Raw genomic sequence first — 20,829 nt, 5'->3', positions numbered from 1 at the left:
GCCTATGCAATTTGGACAAACTTGCTACAAATGGATATGCAAGAATCAAAGTTTAAAATGACTTTCACCTGCTCTTTTGCTCGTGAATGTGGAAGCTGTTTATAAGAAAGAAATTGAGTTATGTTTTAGTTTTACTGTATTTTGGAATTATTTTCAGTTTTACAGATTACTAGGGAAGTGTGTCTTTTCATTTGATGTGTTAGAAGTATTTATGCTTTTGATATTCTTTTACTTATGATTTGATTTCTTGGATTTTTTTTCCCCCTTCCTCCCACTATGTACTTCTAGCCCTCTACTATTGGATCTATGGCTTTGACTGAGGGAGCTCTGTGTCAGCATGATCTTATCAGGGTAGTTTATAGTGATCTTCATCCTCAAAGAGAAACCTTCACAGCACAGAACCGGTAAGTGGATATGCACTCTAACATTCTAGATATTTCACTAGGCAGATAACAGATCTTTAAGCATTAAGACCAAATTTCTTACATGTTCAGTCCTTTCTGAACATTAAGCACATAGAAATAAAGCTAGCAGAGCAAATCAGTAACTTTGAGGTATAATATTTTTGTTATTGCTTGCAACTTGGTGTGTTCTTCTCCTACTCATTAATTTACATAAAGTAACTTCTCTGTCTCAGTGGTTGTCAGGGCTATCTTTGGGTTTATGCCTGTCAATTCAATTTGTCCTCAAAGTGTAACAATACTCAGTTTGGGCCATGAGGCTGAGACTGTTCTTTTTTCCACAGGAAAAGGGGAATGGAGCTGAGTAGATGGGCAGAACTAGGGATGAGAGATCTCAAGGGTTGGGCTTGCTGTTCCTGCTGCAATGAGGATGTGAAGATTGGTGCCCCATCACCATCAGTAGATATTTTTCCTCAGATTTTCAGGCCATGTCTTGGTAGTAGCTGCAGACAACCTTTTTTGCCAGGTCTCTTGCATGTTGAACAGTAGACTCTGAGGCCATGACTGGCTATTTCAGTGCCCTGCTCTACCTGCATCCAGACCTAGTTCTGGGAAAACTGATAAAATAATTTTAAAGCTATTGCAAACTTTTCCAGTTCCATAGCTGTCTCTGTTCAAGTATTATGGCATAAATTCCTTCATATGCTAGTGATTCTCAGTAGTAATAATGTATTTGAAGTGCTTAATACTGAACCTTTAATAGCCTATTTCAAGTTAGTTTATTAAAATGAAAGATGTCAGGATTTGTGTGTTTATGTCTGACACTTTTTCCTGTGGTGTTTTTTTTGAGTCTGAGATGTGGAATTTTGTTTAAAATTCTGGTGGAATATTAAGAATTTAAACCATGCAAGGTTTTGCTCTTGTCTCTTTTCAGGTTTGAGGTGCTGAGCTTTCTCATGCTGTGCTACAATTCTGCTATTGTCTATATGCCTGCCTCTTCTTACCAATCACTTTGTAGGATGGGTTCCAGGTGAGACACTTGCCTTTGAAATAGTCCTGCAGAGCACATCTAGTTTTCTAAATATTCATCCAGCAAAAGAGAATGGATTTACTTCCTGTGTTTGATAGCTTGAAAAATGTAACTTTTGGTCAGTCCTGCAACTTAATTGGAAGCTTGATGCTGTGCTTGCATGAAGAAAAACACATGGATTATCTTCCTACTGCATTGGCTTTAGTTCTAGTTATGTAACACTTCATTATCTGAAACAGTGAGTTTTGGGGAAAATTAGTCTGTTTGAAGCTGCTTTGGCTTATTTGCATTTATTGGATTTACATATCTTGCAGACATTTTTCAGTATGGTCAGCTTCAAAGTCTTGTCAGGAATACCACCGATTTCCTCTACTTCCAAATATTAACCTGTCTTCCTTTTTGGATGGTTTAGATGAAATGCTTGCACGCTGTTCTGGACTTCAGTCCTGTCCTTTTTTTTTTTTTTTTTTCCTCCTCCCTGATAATATCTTCCCATTTTCTGAGGAATTCAATACTATAATTTCTCAGACTCCTGTACACATTCTTTATATAACTTCCGGCTTTGATAGCCTTGGAAGGAGCTGATTGGCAAAGATCCCAGCTTTTTGTTCTGAAAATCTGAAAATCTCAAGCATCTCTGATATTCCCAACTACCTGTTCTTTTGCCGGCATTTTTGTCTAAAATTAGATAAATTCCTTCCTCTTAGCCCCAAACAGAGGAATCTCTTTATATGTTTTTTGATTCAGCTTGTTTGCTTCAAGCAGAGTACTTCTGTGAAAGAAAACTATTACATGCAATTCAAGAGTATAGCAAAGAAGAATCATAATAGCTTCTAACAACATATAGTCCTTAGTAGCATACGCATACTATGACAATTCTATCCTGTCCCACCCCTTTGATTTCTGATGGGAAAGGACTAGTTGTTGTAATGCTTCCATCACATTCATTTGAGCTATGGTTATACTAAATTTATCAAGTATGTTGAAAATTAGATCCTTTCTTCAGATAGAGAGGAGAGGGGACACCATTTATAGGCTAGGGATATTTTTATTTTTTGAAACAGCGCAACAATTCGGAGTGCAATGAACTGTTTATAGCAATAGTATTATTCTGTGATGAACTGAATAAAAGTTAAGAGCTGTTTTTATTTTTCTTGCACTTTTTCATTCCCATTATGTAAAGTGTATATTCACAAAATCCCATCTCGACTCCAGTTCTGAGTTGCAGTCATTTTCCTTAATCTTCAAAATACAGATTCCATGTGACTGTATTCTTTCAGCTAAAACAATTAATCTATTATTGCTCATCTGAGCATGCATTTAATGTAACCTTGTAATAACCTTTATTTTAACTCTTTATTTTCTGGTCATCTTACCCATTAGTTCTGTAATTGTGTATAATCCAGATAATAGACATTTACAGTGGGAGTTCTTTTGCTCTAAAAAGAGCAGAGTGCGGTTTTGGGTACTGTAAAAGCAATAGATAAAGGGCACTTTAAAGATAGTGTGGGTTTTCTTTTTAATTTTTGGGTATGCAGTTAGGTTTGAAATTATATTTGCCTTGAGGGCCTTTTACTTTACGTATACGCACCCACAGTGTGTAAAATAAACAGCCTTAAAACTGACTTCTCTCCATGTTGAAGGGTTCCTTCTTGACCATACTTTTTGTTGTCTTCCTTTAAAACCATTTTGTGACCTTGATGCTCATGGTTCCTTTCTAACATCAAGTTTTTCTGCTCTATTATAAATTAAGAAAAGGTTGTAGTGAAATCGATGTAAATTTTGTCCCATCCTATATGTTAATACAGATAGTGGACATGTTTCGCAAGCCTGATTTCCATTTGTAAATCCACTAAAGTTTTCTTACCAAATTCTAGATTAGAAAATACTAACCTAGTAAGCAAGAGTGCTTTAAATAAATGACAATTTTAAATTTGACCTTAAATGTCTTAAACGCCAGAAGAATGGCAATTTTCTTGAGAAACTCTAAAAAGCTATTGGATACAAAATACATGCTTTGCAGCTACCCAAACATTTCTCTGTGACAGCCCTTAATAGACTGAAAAGTCGACCAATATAGCTGATCATATAGAAAATGTTGCCTGTGCATTTCTAAACTTTTTTTTCCCCCTTTTTATTTGCTGAACTCTAAAGGGTTATATTCTACTTATAGGGGAGAATTTTTTTATTATTATTATTTTTTTCAGGAGGGTAGTGTGCCTCTTTTGATGAAGAAACCATTTTTTACTGTGGACAATCTTGGCAGTTGTGCTCAGTCATTATCAGGAGTCCTCAGACTTTCTTGGTCTTTATCCATCTGGCTTTAGGCTTATGTCTGGTGAAGAGGGTAATTTGGAGGGGGCAGGATTCCTGTCTGCCCTAAATATTCTCCTGTTTCTCATGTTTTAATCACAAGTGTTCTTAGAATGTTTTTTAGTTGAAAAAGTGGTAAGTGGGGATGTTGCAGGTCATTTGATTCAGAAGGCTCTGCAGTCCGTTCTGAAATTAGAGCTGTAACTTTGGATAGCAGCCCACCATCTGAAAGAGAATAGTACTTGGGGAAAACAAACTTATCCGATGAGTTTCACTTTCAGCTTCTATCTTTTTATTGTTTTCAGACTCTATGTACCTTTATGCAGCTTTTGTTCTATAAATTGCCAGTCTTTTATCAGCAACCGAATGCTCACTAGAAATTGCTTCAATATAGAGTATGCAAAATTGAACTTGTAGTATCTTGTCTAGTATGAACAACAGTGAAGGTTCAAGTCACCATGCGTTATTTCCTATCAGTTTCCTAGCAGACATTGTCTTTTAGTAGCATGTTGAGGTGAGAGCCCCTGCTGTTAGATGTCTTAAGCCAAAGAACAAGTTGACTAATAACTAGATTGTAGGATGCTGCTTCCATGTTGTGCTGGGTACAAACATTAACAATAAATAAAATAATTTTACTTAAAGAAATGTGAATTCTGAATAAATACATCTCCGTCCTGCGCAAGTGCACCTGTAAGTGAAAGGCTCAGTGTTCTTTCAATGGAAGATGTTTGACCAACCTTTGTAGATGCCTTAGATAATATTTTGTTTCTCAGTTGTTTCATAAATATATTTGTTATCACAAGTACCTGTAGTTTGGCTTGAGTCATTAGTATTTCAAAGAGAAGCCTGAACTTCCCAGAACTTTGGTAATTCATGGTTCTGGGACTGTACTTAGCAGTCTCTAACTGCAGATTATTTCTGGCCTGACACAGTGAATTACAGGTGCACTATTTTCCAGTTCTCTGTAGTGCGCTTCCTCATCTTCCAGATCTTTGGCTTCTGGTTTCCCTTTTTCACTTGGTAGTCATCTGGGCACAAGATCTTGTAAATTTAGTAAACCAGCAGCCTGCTGTGGTACTGTGCTATGCATGTCTTTAAACATATTTCTCTTTTTTTTTTCCCTTCCATGAAGTGATTGTCCTTATAAATAGGATATTTGATGGCGTAGAGTATGTGGTGTGCTGCAGACAAACGTGTAGGTATAGGACTTGCTGCATGTCATACAACAAACCATTCTGAATGAGGAAATCTCATTTGTATGTGGATTTCCATGTTCCTTTTAGGAAATCTTTTGGGGAATTTTTATTTGCACTCTTTCTTCCTGGAAAAGGGATGGGATAATCTTGAAACTGAAATTTTCTGGATCCTCTCTGGGTAGTTGTATTAAAGCTTCACCTTGTCGTTTCTTCTGAAAGCTTTTGTGCTCCTGATCTGGAGTGCTGCCTGCAGAATCATTGCAGTGCTATGCTTCATGCCTTGGTGGAGAGTAGGTAGTGCCTGGCTGGCAGTTAATTCACACAGTGGCATTGTTGGGTTTTCTTGTCAAGCAATCTGTGTCTTCTGCAAAGCAACTTGGGCCCCAGTTTTTGTTACTTGTGCTAAATGTATTTCAAAGTAACAGATTGCATATGTTTTAGATTCAAACTGATGCATTGGGAGGCTCCTTATCTAGATAGTAGCTATTATTCTTAGCCAGATGTATTTGTTCATCTTGGAAGAACAAAAAACAATAAAAATAGGCACATATTGCTGCTTTATACAGGTACAAGATGTCATTTGCTGGAAAGAGCATTAATACAGCGTAATGCTGCTTTTTTGTGTGATGGTTTTTTTGAAGGCTTTCTTTTTTGGTGGCTAACTGGCATTTTCATTGCCTTTTTCTATTTTGATCAGTGTCAATATGTGCCCATGAAGTTCATGCAATAACTTTCCCAGTTTTAAAGGGAAAAACTAATATACATGTTACTAGATCTTTATACTGTGTAAAAGCTAAGCATTGAAATGTCTGCTGGAAAATAAATAATTGGTCTGTAGTTTTCACTGTGTTCATTGTTTTTAAGATCTAATGCTCATGACTTTCTTTTATGAGAAAAATCCCAACTGAGTTAGAAAAAGAGTAAATGTACATTGAATGAATTAGTGGGCATGTGTTGTTTCCTTGATGAAGATTCAGATATTAAAATTCTGAAAAAAATATTCGATTATTTGCAGTGGACTCAGTGCTTTGCAATATATGAGAAGTCAGACCCTTTCTCAAGGGCCAGAAGAGTTTGTAGAAGGCACCTGAAAGTAGTTTTCAGGAACACGGTTTCTGTGTTATTCAAGTTTAGGTAAAATACGACTATATGCTGTCATCATGTATTAGATGGGAGATAACCTCTCTGTTCCATGCCACTTAAATGTTTCCTTTAAAGAAGATTGGCTTGGGTTACTGATTTTCTGGGAGAGTCTCGTACTTGACAGCCAGCAGCAGAGAACTTCTTACCACCTTTGTCCTTTAGAAGCTGGTTACGTTTTGAAGAAAACAGATGGAGTTAATGGCTGTATGGGTACAGCACTCATGGAATTATCAGCCACATTTCAGGGCGCTGTTCTGAAACTACCTTAGTGGCTGGAAGAGCAACATAAGAAATGTTCTACATTGAGTAATTACATTTTGACAATTAGTTTTTGAAAACAGTAAAATCTGTCATGTAAAGACATTGTTTGTGGAGCTAATATTTTGTTACAATGGTATGGTTTTTTTCAGGCTGTGTGTGAGTGGCTTTCCACGGCAGCATGAGAAGCACTGGAAAGAACACTGTGGTAGAGTGGTGTTAGACCCTGACTTTATGGTGCAGCTGCTGACAGGTGTCTATTACGCCATGTAAGTGGATGGTTCTTTTAGGTAGTAAAATAAATGGCTGGTTTTACATGAATTAAAATATCAGTGCTTGTTGGTTATGACTGAAAACATGTAATGAAACTTGGGTGACACAAGAGTCTAACTGAGTTAGTATTTTTCCCCTTACTTGCTCACTCAGCCATCTGATAATCTGGAACTATCTCTGTCAGTGTTTAAGTAGGTAATGAATTGACAGTAGTAGGTGCTGAAGAACGAGGCTTCTGGCTTCATCTTTTCCAAAGTTGCCACCACCACAAGATACCTTTTCTTTACAAGCACAATGAGCTTGGATGCCAAGATACATGATGAAATGCTGTCCTCTTGAATGCCAGTAGCTTCTGGGTTAACCTAAATCCATTTCTGATAGAAATTCAGTTCTGCTAAGTAGTGTTAACCTTTACATCTCCATCTCTTTTTTTACTGTGTAAATTTGTCCTGATCTTGGCATCAACTTTATCTCCCTCGGAGATGAGAGGAAACTGCTTTTTTGTTATGCCTACAAAATTAATACAAAGATGATCTGTCTCCACTTTTAAAAGAAATAGAGGGGTTTGGAGTATATGCTATTGATGAACATTCCACATAAACACAAAAGTGAAAGGTTGGATTTGGGCAGAAAAAAGACAAGTTTGTGCACATAAAATACTGAAAGATAAGTACCTTTCTTTTCTTTCTAGATATAATGGTCAGTGGGATCTTGGCCAGGAGGTATTGGAGGACATAATTTACAGAGCACAGCTTGAACTCTACTCACAGCCTCTGCTGGTAAGAAACAATCCACTGAAATGTATGGACTTGATGAAGAAGAATATGGATGTGTTTCTGAAATGGACTGGTAATGAAAGCATTTGTGGCCATTTACTGCACTCCCAATTGAAAGTGGTTGTCAACCGCTGGTGTTTTCAATGTAGCTATTTATATCATGCTTTTTCTGCCTGAGTATTAAGATGGGGTGCTGGGATCTCTTAGGGTTCATTGATGCTGAGAGCTAGGATTTTCTAATATATTACAGTGGGATCAAAATGTTTATGCTGTTTTGGCCCAGGATACCCATGAGCGATTCAAAGTTTAAGTAAATGATTATGTGTCATAGGGCATTGGTTGTAGAAAAAGTTTTTTCCTTGCTTCTAGACCTTCAGCAGGGCTTAGAATATATTGTATGGTTTAACTATCAATACACTAAAAAGAGCACCAACAGGATAGAGCTGAAAGTCAAAAGAAGTTTTACGTCTAGAGTCAAAGTCAGATTTTGACTGATTGAAGTCACACAGGTGTTAACCTCCTTCTTTAGAGCAGCAGCAACAGAATGGTATTCTTCCATGTGTTTTTTTTGTCCTAGTTACGCTATAATTGCTGTCATCATTATAAAAAGAGAGAAATAAAATTGAAACAGGGACAGTTATGAAACTGAGATAGATACAGGTGTATGTGATTGGGGAGGATGAAGAGGCTGACAGATGGAGAGGAGGAATGGAAGGATTTTATTTTTGTTAGATATAGGAATGAGGGATCAAAGTAAGAAGAAAACTAAGGAGAATAAAGTAAGTAGAATAGAATGTTATCTCAATTTCTCTATCAGAATTGTGGCCATAAGGCTTTGGTTCTCCTCTGAACTAAGAGCAGTACGTTTTTACTGCTTTTTGCATAACAAAGAAAGAAGCGGATTGGGAAACACCTTTTTATGTGGCATGCTAACATCAATGTCTTCTCCAATAAGGTAAAATTGTTCTCTTGATGAATTAATATTGGCTGGAAAACTTATCTGGAGGCTTTCTGTAAGTGCTGCATTTTAAATACATCTTATGCATTGAATTGTTATAATAGCTGTTTCCTTTTGGAAATGACTCATTGCTCCATCAGATTAAAAGTTTTAAATTGAATATTGAACCTGTGGAATTGAGCCACCCTATCAGAATATGCTACATTTAGGAGGTGTGTGGGAGGATCTGGAATTTAATTCAATTGATTATATGACAATTTTCAGTCCTGAGTGTTTGTTTTTAATCAGTTTGCTTTTTGAGATGACTTTTAATTCAGAGAATCTTCCAGAATGTCCTTGTTTTTGCAAAGCTACTTTTGCCACTTGGACCAATTGTTTGATGATGGTAACGTCGCCAATCTTCTTCCCCTTTCCTGGTTGTCAGGTTTTTTTGCGTGTGTGTGCGCGGGCGGGCACATCTGTGCGCTCTCTTCTTAATATTCTGATTATCGCTGTTTCCCATCGTGTTTTCCTGCAATTGGTAAAAGGCAGCTTTATGAAATTTTCAAATCCCTAAAAAGATTACTTCTGTGTCCTTGGCCTTATGCTACATATTCAAGCGATTTGACCTTTTCAAAGGTTGGACTCCATTCACCTAGTTGTTTTCTCCAGGAGATATGTACAATTTAGTGGCATTATAACATTTTGTATTTTAAATACTTAAAACTACTGGCACTGAATAAAATACCGTCTGTGCATCCTCCCACATAAGTTCCATCATCAATCTTTGCCTAGGATTGCCTAACAGCAGCAAATTCTTTGAGGTCCATTTAGGAGTTAGGCAGTCCTCCACATTAGGATTATATTTAGCTATCTATACTCAGGCCATTTGTGTAACTAATGCCATCAGTTATCATCAAAACGAGAAACTACACAGTCCCTGTATTTGGGTACGTCTCTTGGAGAAATATTTTTGACAATACAGTTGTTCAATGCTCTTATTTAAACAGTTTTATATTGCCTGTACAGTCTTAAAAAAAAAAAAAAAGAAAAGAAAAAGAAAAAGAAAAGCTGAAATAGCAGCATCAGGAAGCTATGAAATAGCTTAAATATAGAAGTATTTTTCCAAGCTACACTCTTTCACCATTGCCCAGAGACACTGTACTGGAAAGGGCAGGAAGTAATGCAAGAAAAAGGCTTTTTCTGGGAGAAGAAAAGTGTATATATATAAATAAATGCTGGCTGTCAGTTTCATAGCCAAGAAAACTGGGGGGTTCAGCAGGGGAAAATGAATCAACAGATTCAGTATTTCTACCAAGCTAGCCTGGATTCAGGAGGTAGCTCAGTCCCAGTCAGCCCATCTCTTACTCTCAGCACAAGCACAAGTGTCCTGCACTGAGTTTCAGAATGAAATCCCTGTCTTGGGTGCAGAGGCACCCAGACTTTCCTGGTTTGGTAGTCAAGAAACATAGGTCAGTCAGTCCATTATTGTGACAGTATTTTTATCCATTTATTTAATTGATGTACTTACTTTTATTGGATGTTCTTTTTGTCAGTGCTCATTTCTAGTAAGCAAGAGTGGATGTGTATGGCCTGAAACCAGTTCTCCTCTGTCTGTGATAGTTGCAGACTTGGCTTGCCAAGGCTGACTTCTGCTGTATGTTTGTTCTTGTGCCTGTCAGTGTGGGGTTGGTGCTTGCTGTTCTTAGGGAGCCTGGGACAGAGTGGGAGCACGTTGTTGGGATGCTGAAGAATCACTTTTTGGGAGATGGGGTTTGTTTGTTGGGTTTTTCTTCCTGACTGAGGAGGGCTGTGACTTATGCAAACCTGTGGTTTGGATTGTTTCAAAGTTTTACTGTTGCATTAGATTATTTTTTAGATTAATTTTATTGCCATGTGGTTCTCCTCTGTCCCCAGAAGTACAATTTGTGCGGTTAAAAGAGCCAGCTGTTAAAAGGCCCAACAAGTTCTCAGTCACTTTTCTGGTCCTATTACAGACGCTTTCTGCTGCTAATTTTTAGTTTTTAATTCTGTTTACTGAGAAAGGTCCCTACACGAAAGAGGCTGCGACTCTAGTAGATAGAAGGCAGAAAGGCAAACCGCTGTATGCTATTGAACTTGGTCTGGTTTGGTTCAATACAGCAGAAATGAATTTCTGAGGTCTTAATTATGATCAAGGAGAAGATAAATACAGTGAGGCTTGTACCGTTGCAGGGGGACAGCATGGAAAAGGGCCTGTGTGCAAATAGGAGAGCAGTTCGCAGACAGTGGTGAGGCTGAGGGAACTGGCTAGCGGAAGGCAAAACAAAATGGGACGAGTGGAAGGGAGAATGATGAGCATTTCCACAGTGGTGCCAAGAATCTTTGTGCTGGTTAGAAGTCAGAGCACGAGTCAGCGAGGAAAACTTTTAATGGAGAGTTGCAGGATTACAACAGTAGCTGGAGAAGATCAGGGTTAGCTATGTGGTAGCCATTCTGGCCCCCAGGAAGTGAAAAGCCTTGGTGATTTAGTTAATATTCTGTGATCTGCAGCATTACTCTTTGAACCAGTTTTGCTTCTTTCCATAGTGGTTTGATGGTTTCCGCCTGTTATAACGTGCAGAAAATGACTTTTACTTTATTATAACACAATAAACACCTTTAATTCATGTAGCTTGGGATGTACAGTATGCATTGAATTCATTATCAAACATTATCTGAGATTTTCACAAGACAAACATTACAAAGAAGGTTATACCAGTAAGATCCATTCCAGTGGTGTGGTAGATTTCTCCTAGTTTGTGTTTTTGCAGGTGCTAACCAAAGATTTCTTCGTTAGCTAAGCAAATTTAGTGTACATGGGCTTTGGGAGCTTAAGGAGTTTGTTTGATGTCCCTTGTATTTCCAAGGCCTCTGGTAACCTTACAATATTGACACAATATTGATGAGATTAAAAAGTGCCTTAATTTTGCCATTAGGTTGAGGGGAGCAAACGAAAATGTTGCTTGTAGCACAAAGCTAGGAAATGCTTGATTTTAATGGTGCTTTAAACAGTTGATACTACTGTATCAGCTAAGACACAAGACTTTATGCAATAAACAAAATGCCAGTTTTTATTCGTCTCTGTGTTACCCAGCAGAGAAAGAACATGGTCTAAAAGGAAGAAAAATGTTATATATTGTCAAAAAAGTGGAGTATCTTGCAGAAGATGTGTATTACAGATTTATTTCATTTGAGTGGGCAGAACTGCCGACCTCATTTTCTCTGAATCTTAAAATAAAATTTGCATGTTTTGCCTTGAGCTGACAAGCAGACTGCATGGATTTAAGAGATTTGTTTGTCTTGTCATACAATGAATTTTGATCTCTGAAGTTCCACCAGTGATGAATCTTTTTTTTATTATTTTTTTACTCGTACAAGAGAAAATCCATTAAGAGGCAATATACTATTGCTTTTCATAATGCCTGTTGTACACTGTAATGGAGAGAATAGTGTGCCCAAATTATGGTGGGAACTGTTGTTAGGTAGGATTTTATCAAGATTAGCTAGATATATTTTCCACAGTTTTATTTTAAATCTAGATGTCTCTAACCCTTTTATTTTACCTTCTGTCTCCGTTGGAGGGGGAGTAAAGAGTATAGAGGAAGTCAGATGTTATATGAAACATGTAAGATCTATGAATGGAGTTGTGATGCTAAGTTTAAAATATGTCTAATCTCTTTATTACTGGTTGGTTGTATAAAATCAATAAGCTTTTGGAAAGTCAAGGTGAGTTCACTTTTTTAATCATATTTTGTGTTCAGCAGCTTTATATTGCTGAATACTGCACACACTGTACTGACCCAGGTGCTTTTCATGAGGTAGTACAGAGTTTGCTTTTAGAACAAGTTACTTGTAAATTAGGAAACATCAACTGAAAGTTTCTTTATAAATAAAAAAGTAAATCTCTAATTCCCCAAAGCTATTTTATGGTAAATTTTAAAGGAGCAGCTAAAACAGCAAAGCCAAAAGAGGTCACTTGTTCTCTCAAAGTTGCAAAACAAGACTTCTGGCTTTATAATAGGTTCTTACAATAAAATATGAGGTCTAATAAAGATCAGTGTATTTTAATGATTTGATGGTTGTTGCTCAAGTTGCAGTTCTTTTAAAATCTTGCAAGAAGCTGCAGTCCAAACGCCTTGTTTTTTGAGGAAGCTGGCACCATGTCTCCCACGTACGTTGTCTTACGTTGTTTGCATCTGCTTGCCTTGTGATGCAGTTCTGTGACAGGAGTGGTACTGGGGTTATTTTCCTCCTTATTTTGCAGTCTCATTTGGTTGGAAAACTTCCTGTCCTCTTGTCAGTATAGGCGGCAAATCTGGAACAAAATGGATTCCTTCAGAGAGGAAAAAAGAAATGGGGAAAATCCAGCTGTATGTGGGGGCATAGGTTTGTGATTAATTTTTCAACTTGGTTGTCGACTATGAATCTTCGAGATGGTGCCATATCTGGCCTAATTAACAATTCTTGGTTGTCCCCTCTTTCTGATCCAGCAAAGAGATTTAATTAATATTGCCGTTAGTGCTGTCAAGGATGGTAGTAGTACAGCATTTTACTGTTATCTTAGGTTGCAAATGCCATGAAGAACTCACTGCCCTTTGATGCTCCTGATGCATCACAAGAAGGCCAGAAGGTACTGAAAGTTGAAGTTACTCCCACGGTGCCGAGGATTTCTCGGACTGCCATTACAACAGCTTCTATTCGTCGTCATCGCTGGAGGAGAGAAGGTGAGCTTACTCTGCCAACAGCAAATACTGTAGCATACTGTATTCATCTCCATCAGTGTAACCTGGCTTCTGAGTTTGAATGTTTGCAGAATAATAATTATTTTTTTGAAAGGCTATGCTCCGTAACAATTTATAGTATTTTACATCTTCAGAGCACTGCATGAACATGAACGTTTAGTGTTTGTTTTGTTCTTTACTTGGTGATAGCCCATGAGGTAGGTAAGTAAACAGAGAAATTGGAAAATGTTAAGTAAGACTTTTTCTTTCTCCATGTTACACAGCATAAAATTGTAGTGGCAGAGTTCAGCTTAGAATTCGAGTTCTTCCCTTAATCCGCACTAAAACTCAACTGCCTCCCATCATAAATAGCTCAAGCAATGATATTATCCGGACCTTGGTAGGGTTCCAGCTAACTTGTGCCCACTGAAAGCAGTAGGAGATGGAAGAGCTGAACATCATTTCTACCATAACATGGTCCAGTTTACAGAAGGGCTATGTCATGGACTAGCTTTGGATAGCTAAGGAATTTTCCGTTTTTCCTTAGTGAACACTTGTGCCATATGGAAGTGTGCTTGACTTTATGAAAAAGAAAAATATGTAGTAATATTTACCTTGATATGGTATCTTCAGTGTAGGTGTAGCAAAGAGCTTGCTTTGAAATCACTTTGTCATACTTTAAAACCTTTGATGCTGCATGTATAAAACATCCATTTTAAAAAAAGCTGTATAAATGGCTGAAGGTAAAAAGCAGAATAACCTAAAAATAAACTGAGAGTAGAGGAGTCTGAAAACAAAGGTTGCATTTTCTGTTGATACTTTTTTTTTTTTTTTTTTTTTTTTTTTTTTTTTTTGGTGGTATCATGTGCCGAGGGATTTAATGACCTCTGGTCCTCAGCTGAATCAGGATGCAAGACAAGAAGCAAGTGTCTTCTGTTTTCAGGACTCTGGGTCATGCTTGTCTTTACTGTAGTTGCCATTATATTCATTTGCTCGTCTCTGGTCTACAGTATAGCCCACCTGTCCCTTCCTGTGGATGTTCTCACAGTTTTCAGCTAAGCATGGGTAGTGTTTTGTGTGTGTTCTGTGTCCACATAAATCTTCTATTTTCCCTACCTGGGTTGGAATATCAAGAAAGGAACAGAAAAGCACTAAAATGTTATATGTTGAATCCCAGATGGCTTTGACTTCTCAAACGAGGCTGACTCAAGCATACCTGGCTCACCGATCCAACACGGCTCCACTGACCTAGGGATCAAACGTGAGCAAGAGGGGGAGGTGCTGATGCGCAGGACCCCTGAGCATGGCTTCCCGGAGCCCACCTTGACAGCAGCCACAACAGAGGGTAGGACAGAGATGAGGAGGCAGAAGTCAGTGAGGCAGTTGCTGGAGGAGGATCCTGGCTCCCTATCCCCAAGCAGAACTTCTTTCCATTCTAGTGTGTGTTTCCGCTATCCCAGGGTGTATTAGCTTCTCTTTGCAATACACACATCCCCTATATACCTAACATCAGGTCAGGTACTACCTTTTGTTATCACATGGGCTGGCCTGGGGCTTGCATCTGTGTGGTGAAAGACTGCTTGGCATGGCTTAAAACAAAAAAAAAAAGAAAGACAAGGATAATAGCCAAGAGCTTTGGGATTGCTTGGAAACTTTCTATTACTGAGCATGTTTAATCTAATATTCAGAAGGAAAAAATGCACCAGGTGAACATAAATCTAGTCCTGAACAGTGGTCAGTATAGAGTGTAAATGGATTTGGCTACAACTTAATTCCAATTGTGTTGTCTTAGTGTGTGGTTTTGAAATTTCCAAGAAAAGATTTCTTGTTTCCATTAAAAGTCAAGCCTATCTAATGCCTTTATTTGCCAAGTCTTTCTTTAAATGAAGATTCATGTGCTTACAACTAGTTCACATGAATGAACTAGCTGCTTTAAAACCAAAAAGTTTAAAACAAAAACAAACAAACTTCAGGCTCAAAGATGAAATCAAGTTGTCATGTTTCTAAAAAAAACTTTAGACACAATGATTGCTTTCTTTCTCAGTCATGCTGTCCAGATAGAGTAGCTGGTAGAGATTCATTTTACTTAAGCTCATCTATTAATTTTCTTATCTTTACTCTATAAGGGGCATGCTTTTGAGCATTGAATTTGAATCATGATTCTTCTTCAGAAATGATGAACATTCTCATTAATTTCTTGTGAATTTAGATATTTTCATGAGTCCTTCTATCTTAAGTCTCCTTTTCTATCTGAACATTCCTTTGGTATTTGCAACATCTATAAGCATATCAGTTGATCAAAACTGAGATTTATTTGCAGATTTGGGTATGAGCTACATAGGTTTTAGATTTGTTCTTCTGGAAACAATAATATGGAGAATTTAAAGATTTAATGTATTGTTATCACAGAATCCTTACCGTTAATCAGAATTGCTGTCAAATGGTAATTAAGGTATCATGCTTCTGTAGAGGACAGTTGCATAAAAATGTTTAGTGCGGGTTTATAGTCTACTCCTTGGTGCATAGTGAGTTTGAGCATGCTCAGTAAATGAGTCCTGTCCTCTCCTAAATTCATTTGTTCAATTGATCTTACTCCGTTTTACTAACCTTTGCATGTGCATGACCTGAAGGATATGGAGAAGTCTTCAGTTTTGCAGAGAACCTTCTGGGAGAGAAGGGAAGTGGGAAAGAGGCTGCTAAAGATATGGCCTTCTAATTTGTTTTAAGACATATCTGTCATTTACGTGTTCTTGTAGAATGCATCGTTCCACATGCTTTACCTGAATAGATGTGGGTTGAATATCCTTTATTTTTTTAAACATTAACAATATATAATTACTTGCTTGGGCAAACTGAATTCTGCCAGTTGATAGCATCTGGGAGGAGGCCAAGGAATGGAGTTTGGTTTGATTATCAGTATAGGCATGTGTATGTATATATAGTGCTCTATTGTTTTATTGATGCTGATTTCACAGCGAGTGTGGATTAGCTTCTGATGAAAATCATTATCATACCAAACAATATCATATGAGACCAATCATTTTTAGTGACTGTTCAACCTTCAGATATGGGAAGGATAAACAGAACAAATGTTGGTTGGGTTATATAAAACCCCTTTTCAGGTCAGTGTTTTAATCTAATTAAAGCAAAATGGCGGAAGATTTCAAGAACGGCTTGGTAATGCCTTAAAAAGGTATTCTCCTGCACTAGTAGTAGGTATGTGCATTATTTTCGATCAGTGGAGAGTGCTGCATCTACATCTGCAGGATTAATTATGTACTAGCATTAATAAGGTATTCTTTGGAGAGGTACTGATCCTGATAGGGAACAGTGAGAATCCTGAAGAGAGACTGTAGTGCAGTTGACCTGCTTTCTGTCATATTGCACTGGCTCTTTCAATTCAGTAGAAAAGGGCCTGGGAGGGAGGAGTGTTTTAGCTTTCTTTTTTTCAAATGTCCTATTGGTCTATTGGAGGAATCAAAACTTTACAACTACATCCTCTCCCCCCCCACACCCCCAAAAAAATAGGATGTAGAGAATCAAACTTTTTTTGGTTGTTTCTGAGGGCAGCTTTTAGAGGAAAAATAATGTGCATTGGGAAAAGAGTATGTGTTTGCTGAATTACTTCAGTCCCACTGAGAATTTTCCTAGATACATGGGATCAGACTAAACAGAAATTCTCTTGCATGTTGTCTTCTCTATTTTCTTCATTTCTGAGCACTGCTGAGCTGCTTGGGCCTCTGTATAGGTGCAGCATTCAAAAGCTTACAACAACCCTCTCAGTCTTCCCTCTAAATTCTGTGGACAAAGTGCCACTTTTTCTGTGCGACTTTGCTTCACTGACTCTGAATAGGAGTGTCTGTTTTAGTACATCCTATTACTCAGAAATGCAGTGACACAAACTGTGAAGAAGGGCTCATGTTCTTGTAAAAACAGAAAGCTTACCAGTATTATTTGGAGATACCTTCTTTCAAGTTACATATCTTGTGCTTGAATAAGAAAGGATTGAGAGGGGAGTTTAGCTGCTGCTATTGCTGCTTGTAACCAAACACACTTTCATCCAGCTTTGCATGATGATACAACGGAACATAAAATGCTGATTTATTGAAAAAGTGCTTTTGGTATGTTCCAGTTACATCATCCTTTTATTAGTACCTTTGATAATTGTGTGTGGGAAGGTTTGGGAGGGAATGGAAATGTGGAATGTAAGTAAAATATCTCATTGTCCAATGTAAGAAAATACATACATGTCTTAACTAGAAAGAAGATGAAGGCCTAGTTTGATCAAATGGGGAAAATGTGATACATGTTTTAAATATGGATGCAGGAAGCTAAAGCAAGTGCAACACGCTTCATTTTAATGATATTCTTTGAAAATGAAAAAGCTGCTTTTTCTAAGATTAAAAGCTTTACCCAGGCAGGAAGACTGCAGTAACATGAACTATCTTGCTGCTTCTGGGAGGCTAATGAGTCAAATAGAACTATACGAAATGAGAGAATAACCTCTCATTGCGTTGTTCTGAGAGGTCTGATAGTCTGATTTGAAGAAGGCTGAACATCTTTTGTAGGCTGATTCATAATAATAGTAATTGCAAGGCAAAGTTTCCTAAAAAGAGAAATGAGTTTAAAACAAACACAATAACAAAACTATAATGTGTTCTTTTCACTGTATGCTTCAGAAATGTGACATTGGATCAGGCTGTGTGCTTTTTATACAGAAGCTGCAGCAACAGTGAAGGCTTTGTGCCTGTTCTGCTTGCCATAACTTAATGTACCTTAGGGTACTGCTAACAATCAGTAGGAAAGGATGAGGTTCTACTCAAATGGTAGAAGCTGTAAGATCCTTGCCACTGCTGCTTCCCCATTCCACAAAAGAGAAACGTGTTTGCCCAGTGGCATGCTAGGCTGAAAAAACTGCTGGTAAAGTAGTACAGCAGTTGTATCTGCGACAGATGCATAGGCTTTGTGAATTTCTCACAAATAGTCAAGCTCCACAGCTTTTATAAAGAAAAGCAATATTCATGTAGCCTGAATGTCTCCTTTTTTTGCAAACATGGTTAAACTTCATGGGTTTTGCCTATTGAAGCAAGATACCTGGAGCAAAGACCTCAAGCTCCATTTTCAGTTTTGAATTTCAAATGCTATTCAGTTTTCTAATGAAACAATAACTGTTCTTCTATTTTGAGTACTCAGAGCTTAAAACAAGACCTGAGATAAGATTGAAAAAAAGTCTATTTGTCTACAGCCATAATCATATTATATGACTGAAAGCAAGGATTTAATAAGGAATTTTTTCTGGGCTTTTTTTTTTTTTTCCCCCCTTAACAGCCGCTATTCAGAAGCAGAAAAAGCCTCTTGTACAACATGAAGTATTTCACAGGTTAAACTTGTATTAATACAAGAAAATTTTCTCTGAAAAATCTAGATGCCCAGATTAAAGCAAATGTGATGGAAGCACCTTGATAGGATAGCTGGAAATGCAGGAAGGATTGAGCTCTGGGAGAGAGAGAACAAGGAATTAGATTGCTCTCCAACAGCAAACTTAGTCGCATTGTTTGAAGTGCCAGCTACACACAGTAGAAGCCTGCTACTTCTGTTGGAGCATTGTGATTGCTGGCCTAGGAAATGACCTAATTCTGAAGCTTACCAAGTGCTCTCCGTAACTTACTCTGACTGAAGGAGGTCCTAAACATGCTCACATCTCGCTGCTAACCAGGATGAAAATAGTCTGAAAAGATTTTACCTTTTTTGGTTGTGTGGGAGAGCTGGGACCAGTACATGCAAACAACTAAAACAAATTAACCAAATGAGGCCCAGTTCTTCCTGTTTACAGACATAGTTTGGGTGATATTCCTGACTTAGGAAATGACATAGAGGAAAGGCAAGTCAAGCTCAGAGAGTACTTATTGTCAAACTCCCTTATTGTATTGTGTATAACAGCAAAATTACTGTCCAAGAATTAGAAATTTTTACGCAAGTGGAAATCATCTGAATCAGCAAACAAAGTTTGTTCTGACAGTCTGTGTGCATCTTTATGTAACCTAAATGCTTACTATATGTTCTGATTGGCGTGGGGGTTTTTTGGTTGTTTTTTCCTTTTTCTTCAATAGATGCTGAGGGTGTAAATGGAAGAGACGAATCTGTGAACCTTAATGATGCTGACGAAGGATTTTCATCAGGAGCTTCCCTCAGCAGCCAGCCAGTTGGGACCAAACTTCTATCATCTATATCCCAGAAGGGTAGCTTAAGGAAAGCAGCAAGTGGGCGTTCTGCTAAGGATAAAGAAACCTCTTCTGCAGCAAAATCCAATGAGAGCCCTCGAGATTCAGTAGCTCGGAAGCAGTACTTGCACCAATCCACTGACCTTGGTGCAGATATAATTGAGATGACACCTACTAAGAAACATCTTAGCCTGCCTGCTGGGCAGGTGGTGCCAAAAGCCAACAGTTTGAGTCTGATTAGGACCGCCAGTGCTTCCTCCAGTAAATCATTTGACTATGTGAATGGCAGTCAAGCAGGCTCCAGTGTCGGCGTTGGCACAGAGGGTGTCACCAATCTAGCAGCTGGCAACACCAATCGGTTTTCGACTATCAGCCTACAGGAGGATCGACTAGGCCAAGCTGGGGAAGGTAAAGATCTCCTTCCCCCAGGAGCTCCCCTAACAAAGCAGTCTCGATCTCCAAGTTTCAACATGCAGCTGATATCCCAGGTGTAGCTGACTCCCTTCTTAGGACTCCCTTTTCCCCCTTAATCCCCAGGCAAGTTCATCCTTGGGCAAAACAAGAATCATCATCCCACAGTGTGAAAATACTGTTGTGATCTTGTTTGATTTGGTTTAGATATCATACTGTATCTTGTACTGAAACAGCAATAATCCTTCCCTCACCTTCATCCTCACCCCTTGTAAACATGGTTGTGAAGCAGTATATAACGTACTGTATGCCTTTTTCCATGCCTTCCTTTCTCCTTGGGTGATGTGCAATCCATCGTAGGCTGATCAGTCCCATTTCAACACTGTGAGACTGGAGACACCGGCGGAAATGGTGAATGTGATCCCTATGAGATGATGCTTTGGCTTTGTTAAGAAATAGAAACGGGTTTGTTTTCTCGGTCTACAGTACTGCAAAGACTACTGGATCATGACTTTTCTTTCTCAGAACCAGGAGTGCCTCAGAGATTCTAATGTGACTTTGGACCTCTCTGAGTCTGTGCAATCAATTCTGGGGAGGGGATTGTCATTGCTGCTCCTGGCTGCCTACAGCACTTTTTCATTAAAATGAGGGTAGTTTTTTCTTGCCTGCCCCCAGTCTCTCATCCCAGAAGCTTTTGATGTTCAGCAACTGAGACATGCATATTACCAAGTTGTTGCCCCTCGGAGAGAGGGTTGTAAGTAGATAATGTAGGTTACAATGCACTTCTAATGGCGTTGTAGCCATATGTAATGTTATATGTCTTCCCCTCCAGGACACAGGGTCATTCTGCATATAGAGTAAAATTTAGATAAGACCATGCTGCTAAAGCAGTTTGGTTTGTAAGTGGGAGGGAAACACTACTTTCCTGGGAACTAATGGCTAGCTCTGCTCCAATTTTTGTTGTTGTTCTTGTTGTTCTTGTGAGGTGATGATCACTGAATTGAAAGGTGTATTCGGGTAAAGAGTATTTCTCAGGCTGCTTTCTGTGGTATCGTGGCTGTTGGACACTCCCACCCCTCAGCTGCTTTCTCAGTGTACCTATATTCAATCATGGAGTCATTTTAAGAA

At 38.3% G+C, this 20,829-nt stretch overlaps 1 protein-coding gene across 1 annotated transcript in view; it reads left to right on the top strand.

The window, feature by feature from the left end:
- The window catches only part of LOC112986824 (origin recognition complex subunit 2), an 85,632-nt gene that overhangs the window by 39,633 nt on the left and 25,170 nt on the right, over positions 1-20,829 (top strand). Inside the window, exons 8-12 of the mRNA XM_064515202.1 lie at positions 289-404; positions 1,336-1,431; positions 6,494-6,610; positions 7,306-7,393; positions 12,913-13,072. Of these exons, the coding sequence (XP_064371272.1) occupies positions 289-404; positions 1,336-1,431; positions 6,494-6,610; positions 7,306-7,393; positions 12,913-13,072 (577 nt within the window). The remainder of the gene's footprint in view (positions 1-288; positions 405-1,335; positions 1,432-6,493; positions 6,611-7,305; positions 7,394-12,912; positions 13,073-20,829) is intronic.

Source organism: Dromaius novaehollandiae, chromosome 7 (genome assembly GCF_036370855.1).
Source record: "Dromaius novaehollandiae isolate bDroNov1 chromosome 7, bDroNov1.hap1, whole genome shotgun sequence".
NCBI lineage: Eukaryota > Metazoa > Chordata > Aves > Casuariiformes > Dromaiidae > Dromaius > Dromaius novaehollandiae.
Note: the sequence above shows the minus strand (reverse complement) of the source record. Positions and strands in the feature narration are given on the sequence as shown.